Source organism: Trichomycterus rosablanca, chromosome 18 (assembly GCF_030014385.1).
Source record: "Trichomycterus rosablanca isolate fTriRos1 chromosome 18, fTriRos1.hap1, whole genome shotgun sequence".
NCBI classification, from domain to species: Eukaryota; Metazoa; Chordata; class Actinopteri; order Siluriformes; family Trichomycteridae; genus Trichomycterus; species Trichomycterus rosablanca.
The window spans coordinates 1,555,671-1,564,636 of record NC_086005.1 but is presented as its reverse complement, the minus strand read 5'-3'; the positions used below and the strand labels follow the sequence as shown (position 1 = coordinate 1,564,636).

Genomic DNA, 8,966 nt, shown 5'->3' with positions numbered 1-8,966 from the left:
TGTGTGGTGTGTATGAGCATTGCAGTTAGACGACTTTTTCAGATTGTATACTTTTCAAAAACATATTTAGCACTTGTATGGAGCAGCAGGTTAATATATTAGCCCACCGACGCTGAGACTCAAACAGGGACGCCTAGACTCCAGCCTGTTCAGGGCACCCTACAGACAATCTGCTGGAGCAATGGCTGGATGTGACTCCTACTGTCAAGTACAATTTTGGGTCAAAGATATTGCAGTTTGGGAAAAGGCCTCACTGAAGATCTTTGAGATGAATTAACATCAACTGCGAGCCATGCATTTTTAAACAACAGTGTCTGACCTTACAAATGCTTTTGTGACTAAATGAGAACAAATTCCCCAACATAATCCAAAATCTTGTCAAATCCTGTTTAGAAAACTTAAAGCTTTGGGTTAGGATTATTTAAAGCTCTGCTATTATACAGTTCTTATCGTTAAAAACAGCCAAACATTACAGTCCCCCAGTATAATACGCAGATTTATTAATATATGTAAATAAAGGCCAAGATAAGTCTAGCAGTGTTGATATATACCCATTATTCAGGTAAATACTGAAATAAGTGTACACATCTAGGGCAGTTGTAGCCTAGTGGTTAAGGTACTGGACTAGTAATCCAAAGGTCGTTGGTTCAAGCCCCACCACTGCCAGGTTGCTGCTGTTGGGCCCTTAAGCAAGGCATGTAATCTATCTATCTGACTGTATGTCTATCTATCAATCTATCTGTCTATCTATCTATCAAATAGAGCTAGTAAAATTCTTCATGGTTCCTTTCAGTCATGACATAATGTTAAATATTTGAAGGGTTTTTGGGTTGTTTGTTTCAATCTCACCATCATTATTCCACCCACTTTGGCATTTATGTGGCATTTCCACTTAGTTTACCTTCTGTTATAGTAATATTTCGTGTTATTTCCATGTTCCTGTGGTGTAGAACCATGTTGTTCCTCTCAGTACTGAAGCTCTGCCTCAAAACGACCGTTTTTTCCGTTGGTCGGTTGATGATTTAAATTTTGCCCGCGAAACCTGAATGAAACGACACGGGTTTTAAACAGCGCGTGCACCTGAAAAGCTTCAGAGTCGATTCAGCTGTCAATGCCTGGATTCAGAGAATCGACTCATTACCTACTATTCACATTCACATGCAAACTACTGAAGTTAGACTGAACTTGGTGACAATAAAAGCTGATATTTTATTTAAAAATTGTTTAAACAAACAACTTTTTCTAATCTAGAAAAGCTAGTCAGTTTAAAAAATGTAACTGTAAGTAGAAAGTATAACATTTTCCTCAGAAAATGGTGAGTAGTAGTAAAAAATACTACTACTATAGTAGTACGTGGAAGAAATACTATTGCTTTTAACTACAATATGTGATTATATAAAAAATTTAGTAATATTATTCTAAATATAGTATTTATATATTTTTTAACGATTCCCAATCCCCCAAACATATATTGCTAAATGAAGTCTTTATCAAGTATTAATTACTTATCAAGATTAAGTAGTATTTTATATTTATAGCAGGATATTTTTTAGGCTGCCATATCATGGTTATTCAACCACTACATAATACTAGTGATCTTAAAACCTACTATCTCTAGTCTGTAGGACCTAATGCTGGGTTATGACATGATTAACCCATTGGGACTTAATAACCAGCCCTCATCTGCTTCAGTTGTAATATGTTTTATAAATGTTTTATAGTGGGACTGTTCTGGCCTAGTGGTTAAGGTACTGGACTAGTATTCCAAAGGTTGCTGGTTCAACTACAGGTTGCCACTGTTGGGTCCTTGAGCAAGGCCCTTAACCCTCAATTGCTTAGACTGTATACTGTCACAATGCTGTAAGTCACTTTGGATAAAAGTGTCCGCTAAGTGCCGATAATGTTAATGTAAAATAAACACCAGCCTGAGATTCAAATGTTCAGGGTATAGCAACCATGGTGAAAGCTAATGAGCTGAGAGGAGGAGACCATTTTATTCACTAATGGGTAGAAGATTTTTACCTTGAACATTCCTAGAGACACCACTGGAAGTATTGTCTGGACGTTCCAAACCTGTGGTCCTGCAGCAAACTTGCCTGGCTGTGAAATAAAGTCCAAATAATTAATAAATAAACGCCTTAGCAATCTAATTAGATATTTTTTAGATTAGATTAGATTCAACTTTATTGTCATTACACATGTACAAGTACAAGGCAACGAAATGCAGTTCTAGAAGAAACAAGAAATAATGACCACATTGGGAAAGAAGGAGATAAGCTCCATTCAGCACACAAGCACATAAACATGACAAACATAACATAGTCACACAACAAGCCACAGGTAGGGATGTTGGGATTGGAAAAGTAACCAAACTACGACAAGCAGCCATCTTGCGGTTCGCAGCCGATCGGCGCGCGCTAAGACCCGTCTCGCCGTATTGGTGGGGTTAAGCTTAGTTTGGAAGGCGTCGGGTGATGGGTTGGGAAAATGTCAGTTCTTTCATTCCTGCAAAAAGTCTGTACAAAGTACGCGATAAGATGGCGACACAGCAGTTGCTGCCCAGAATGAAAACAGTCAACATAGAACAGTGGAGGGAGGGTGAGATGACCCTTAGCGCAGATCTTCCGGAGGAATTTCCTTATCAGCGAGGCCATGCTGATAGCAGGGAAAGCCAAAGAGCAGAAATGACCTGTTTTTGTAATCCGAACACGGTTAAAAATTTCCTTAACACATGCTCTGCGATTGATTCGGTCTCTGATTCAAATCCCTTTGCAAAGCCGCTAGTTTCACCAAGATAAATTCCATATTGCGATTCATAGTCACAGTCTGAGTTCCGACGGCTTTGCCCATCATATCAATCAAATTGGGCAGTTTCTGGGGACCCTTGACAACTGACCCAACTCTTTTAATTTCCTGATACAGCAGAGTAAAGCCTAATCCAATCAGCAAAAACCCCACAATCACAGTTCCGAATAGGTAAACATCTTCTATGTCCTCTAACGAAAGAGGTGCCAGGCACACGACTCTCCACTTCTCCCACGAGTCCATCGCGTATCCCGCCATCTGCGTTCCGCCGGGGCATGTGGGTTTTCCCGAACCCGAACTCCTCGTTGAGAAGATGGTGTCAATAGCATTCAGAGACCATTTAACCAAATCCATAATTTGTTCTTCAAAGTGCAGTGCTAAGAGAATCTCTGAAGAGTAGAGTAGACGAGACAATATATACAGAAGAAGCCAAGCAGGAGAGATAAGGGAGCAGGGAACAGTGCGTCCGCCTTCCACGAGAGCTTAATTAGGACAATAAAAAATCTCTGTAGATTAATTATTGTAATTGTTGTTTTATTAGTTTCTGTTATTATTATTATTATTATTATTATTATTATTATTATTATTATTATGACTATAGTTGTGTAGTTTATGGTATTATTATTGTAGCTGTGTAGTTTATGGTATTATTATTAACATTATTGTAGTTGTGTAGTTTATGGTATTATTATTAATATTATTGTAGTTGTGTAGTTTAAGGTATTATTATTAATATTATTGTAGTTGTGTAGTTTAAGGTATTATTATTAATATTATTGTAGTTGTGTAGTTTATGGTATTATTGTAATTATTATTATAGTTGTGTAGTTTATGTTATTATTATTATTATTATTATTATTATTATTGTAGTTGTGTAGTTTATGGTATTATTATTATTATTATAGTTGTGTAGTTTATGGTATTATTATTAATATTATTGTAGTTGTGTAGTTTATGGTATTATTATTATTATAGTTGTGTAGTTTATGGTATTATTATTATTATTATTATTATTATTATGATAATTGTGTAGTTTATGGTATTATTATTAATATTATTGTAGTTGTGTAGTTTATGGTATTATTATTATTATTATTATTATTATAGTTGTGTAGTTTATGGTATTATTATTATTATTATTATTATTATTATGATAATTGTGTAGTTTATGGTATTATTAATATTATTGTAGTTGTGTAGTTTATGGTATTATTATTATTATTATAGTTGTGTAGTTTATGGTATTATTATTATTATTGTTATTATTATTATTATTATTTTAGTACTGTAGTTTCTGGTATTATTATTATTATTATTATTATTATTGTTTCTGGTATTATTATTATTATTATAGTTGTCTAGTCTCTGCTATTGTTAGTTGGTATTATTATTATTATTATTATAGTTTATGGTATTATTATTATTATTATACTTTCTGGTATTATATTATATGTCTGTAGTGTCTGTTATTATTATTATTATTATTATTATTATTATTATTATTGTTTCTGGTATTATTATTATTATTATAGTTGTGTAGTCTCTGCTATTATTAGTATTATCATTATCATTATTATTATTATTATATTATTATTAGCTGTGTAGTTTCTGCTATTATTAGTATTATCATTATTATTGTTATTATTATTATAGTTGTGTAGTTTCTGCTATTGTTAGTTGGTATTATTATTATTATAGTTTATGGTATTATATTATATGTCTGTAGTGTCTGTTATTATTATTATATTATTATAGTTGTGCAGTTTCTGTATTAAATGTCAGTAGTGTCTGTTGGCAGAAGCGGGAATCCTGAATGGAATGTTCTGAGGCGCGCGGACTGAAGGCATCTTCACCCCTAACAACCACAACATACAAACCAGCCAGCGCGCGGTAAGGCACGCGCTCACTACACACGCACGCACGCGCACACACACACGCACACACACACACACATAAAGCTCGCGGCTCGTGCTGCAGCTCTTCAGTCATTAGTGTCTCGAGCGTCCGTTTGCACACGCGCTGAATTCTATTCATCATTTTATGCTTCAGCGTTCAAACTGATGAAGTTAAGAACAAGGTAAGTTCAGATACATATAATACATCCACTGTCTAATAATAATGGCTAAAGTTAGACACTATTTTAAACGGTACATTCTCTCTATCACATGTTATGATTCCACTGTCAGTAAATAATTCTTTAACCATGTTTAGGTGCCACAATTAACCACAGAATCATGTTACCGATGCACCAAAACCTCCTGAGTTCCTGACTGCTAACTCACTGCATAATGAATTAGGATTTGTAAAAAGCAACTTTCTTGAAATGATCTGAGTTGATGTTGATGCTGATTTCCACCCAACTCAACAGATTTTATACACTGAGGCCAAACTCTATAGAATCATTAAAACACTGGTGCTCTGGTGGTGTAACAGTCTATGGCTAACCCACCACAGCTGAGAGTTCCAGCTCTAGACACACTCAAGAGTTTTCCATGTCTGATGGAAACAAAATAATAACTGATGCATGACATATGACATAAAAATGAGACATTTAGATTTTTCCTGTCTGTGTGGAATCTTCAGAGCTGCTCATGATGGACGTTGTGGATCCTGTTCAGTGTTACCTGAATAACACCATCCAGATCAACAGACAGGTAAGAGAGAGGAAGAGATCAAAGAGTTCTTCCATTCCTCTATTGCTTTAATTTTCCACTATTTAGATCATTAACCACCTAATTTTGGTCAGGATTGTGGTGGCTGTGTGTTAGCTTGAAACACTGGATGCAAAGTATAAATATACCTGCAACATACAATCATGCAAAATCACACCTAGCCAATCCACTCAATGGCATGTGTTTGGAATGAAATAATAAACACTTACATGTGAAACTCCATTCAGTGACCGGAGGAGAGTCGAACCCAGATGCTCAGAATCCACCTTGCTAGTAGTTTAAAGTATCATAGTTATTAAACTACTGCATAATACTGCTGATCTTAAAACCTACTGTAGGACCTAACGCCGGGTTATAACATGATTAACCCATTGAGACTCAGTAACCAGACCCAATAACCTGAAGCAGAAGTCTTGTGGATTAATTCAAGGCTGTGATCATAATACATATTATCCCCCCATGTTCAACTCATGGCTACATCCTTGGATTATTTACGTTAATGTAAACATTTATTATTTAATTTTAAACTTGTATTGCATCTTGAAATGACGAGCTGTGGTGTTCCACCATGTTGCTCCTGATTACTAATGAGAATCATCTCCTCTCGCTGTAGCTCCATGAATCTTTACAGAGGAAGCAGGAGGAGATCTCAGCTCTAAAGGAGAGGAACTCTCAGCTGATGGAGCTGCTTAAGCAAGCTGATCATTACGCTGCTTTACTCGACGTAAGTCAGAACACGTTCATTCGTTTATAAAAAGATTTACAATGGGACTCTTTACCGGCCTAGAGAAACAAGGTTTCTAAATGTACATTTTCAGCATTTGGCAGATGCCTTAATCCAAAGTGACTGACAGTACTGTGACTGTATACTGTCTAAGCACTTGAGGATTAAGGGCCTTGCTCAAGGGTCCAACAGTAGCAACCTGTCAGTGGTGGGGCTTGAACCAGCGATCTTCTGATTACTAGTCCAGTAATTTAACCAACAGAGCAATAAAAATTTGAACCCCATGACTATCATTATGTGTGAAAAAACATCATACCAACACTCACGTGTGATGGTGTGCTGGTGCTTTGCTACACTTCATGGACACATTGGGACACCCCTTCTAATGATACAGTTCATGTTTTACCACAACAGTAGTTAACAGTTTAGGGAAGGTTTAAAGAAACTCCAGTGTCCTGCACAGAGCCCTCATCTCTGCCCCACTTAACATCTCTGGAACAAACTGGAACATCATACAAATGCTGTCATCTTTTGACTAAATGGGCACAAATTCCCACAGACGTCAAACTTTAAAGTCTTGTGAGAAGCTTCTCAGAGGAGCGGCTGTTGGTCTAGCTGTTTTAATACCATTCGTTTTTTAGATGGGATGCACAACAAGTTCACGGTCAGGTGTCCAAATACCTTTGGCCATATACACCTATTCTAAAGAAAATGGGGGGTGGTCAAAACAGCCTAGCCAATGGGAGGTGCACTTGTCAGTGGGCTCTCAGTGCCGGTCCCGAGCTTAGATAGAAATAGGAATGCCGTCAGGAAGGCCGTCTGGGTTTCATCTTTCTCAGTCTAGACGTTCTTCAGATGCAGCAGCATCAGCATTTATTTAAAACACCGTAATAGTCTCCAGGATCCTCACCAAGGTTTGAGCGTTCAACTTTGTTAGAGTGTGAAGTGAGGAAAGTAAGGTTGAGACCAAAGCTCCTTCCTGGAAGAACCTGTACCTCAACCACACTTGACAGAGCCTGCTGGCTCCTCTGGGTTCTTTTGGTCTACAGATGACCCTCAGAACCTCAATTGAGGCTTGTTGGAGTAAATACAAAAAAGTTGCACACCAGGGGGCACTGTGACCTCAGGTATCAGTCAATCCACCCCAACAGCACATGACTTCATTCTCGTTTCCTTTTTCCATTTCAGGAGCTCCAACTTCAGCCCGAGGAATGTGCATCACACCCAGCTGTAGCTCCCGTTCCACACCCACATTCCCCGAGTGCTGAACCAGCTGAATGGCATCCATCATCACCACAGCCTTCCTGGCTGGAGTCCCTGCTCTTAGATACGCCGCCAGAAAAGGAACAGGAAGAGCCGTACACCCCGGGGTCTGAACAACGCGCCAGCACACGCGTGAGGAGACAGTTATGGCCGAGTCACCATGACTCCAGCAGTGACGAGTGTTCCTTCACAGAAAGTCTGGGATGGTGTCCTACAAAAAGACCAAAGCTGGACCAGGATCTAGACTTCCCTCAACGTCTACACTCGGAGACCGTATGTGTCTTCGGATCTTTCCATGGACTACAGGTTCTCAAACCCACGACACCATCAACGTCTCATTTCTGTATGGAGGACACGGCGTGTTTTAAGACCTCCATCAGAGAACACAGTACTGTCCAGACCAGAGCGTACCCTCATGGAAAGACCCTAACTTCACTCACACCTGATGGATCCTGCAAGTTCCTCTGGGTTCCCAAACACAACTAAATTCTCTGGCTTTTCCCAAATACTAATTATCTAATAGATGCTGCAGGTTCTTTGGGTTTTGAAGCACAACTGATGAATCCTGCATGTTCCTCTGACTTCATTAAGAACATAGACCCACATAGAGGTTCTGTGGTTTGTCCTTGGTTCAGCACCAGTTCTTGAACTTAAAACTAACAGCAACTGCAGGTTCCTCTGGGTTCCCCAAACACCAGTGTGTTTTAGTATTTATTTACACACCGTAATCCACATTTTTTGCACATTCACTTACTTGAATTGAATCCTGAATGGCTTCTTGACTATATGTGGACACCACATGGAGTAAACCAATGATGGGTATGATCCCAGTTTGGATATACTCAGTTCTCTGTGCACTCCCAGGGTGGCACACGTTCTCCACCATGTATCTTCACACCATAGTGAGCCTCAACACTTTTTATGTACACTATATGGACAAAAGTATCGGGACATCTTTTAATTACTGAATAATAAACCAATTATATAAAGGATATTATATTATAGGCCTCCAGCTTTAGGGAAGGTCCTTTCCTGTTCCAACATGACTGTGCACAAAGCAAGCTCTATAAAGACATGAGCTCTGGAACTGGAACATCAACTGAGGCTTTCTTGACCAAGCCATACAACACTTTGACTTAATGGGCAAAAATGGGCATCATACTTCCAAATCTTGTAACAAGTCTTCTCAAAAGAGGGGCTGTTGTTCTGTCACTGGGGCGTCCAACAACCTCATGGTCAGGTGTCCAAATACATTTGGCCATACAGTATAGTGTACCTTGTTCTTAGTTTGGTCTGACCTGAAGTGTCTCAGTTTTCCATCAGAAGGATGATAAATAGGTTTGTTTAATATATAAAGCTTCACACTATTTAAATCACAATAATAATATATTAATTTATTAAAGAAGCCGTGTTTCAGATTCACTGACCTCCTGTATACAGCATTTACAGACATTTACAGACAGAACACACCTCAATAAAGCTGCACTGGAGACAATTCTGCT

The 8,966-nt window shown here is 38.1% G+C and overlaps 1 protein-coding gene and 1 non-coding gene across 2 annotated transcripts; both read left to right on the top strand.

Annotated features, from left to right (window-relative positions):
* The first annotated feature begins 592 nt into the window (after window positions 1-592).
* On the top strand, window positions 593-666 carry trnat-agu (transfer RNA threonine (anticodon AGU)). The gene has a single exon. It is a non-coding gene; the product is annotated as a tRNA-Thr (tRNA).
* Window positions 667-4,607: 3,941 nt separating this feature from the next.
* On the top strand, window positions 4,608-8,838 carry mcidas (multiciliate differentiation and DNA synthesis associated cell cycle protein). The gene is made up of 4 exons (XM_063014478.1): window positions 4,608-4,695; window positions 5,389-5,459; window positions 6,091-6,201; window positions 7,390-8,838. Exons 2-4 carry the CDS (start codon window positions 5,397-5,399, stop codon window positions 7,948-7,950), a joined length of 735 nt encoding a protein of 244 aa, XP_062870548.1. The 5' UTR covers window positions 4,608-4,695; window positions 5,389-5,396; the 3' UTR covers window positions 7,951-8,838.
* Window positions 8,839-8,966: the final 128 nt, after the last annotated feature.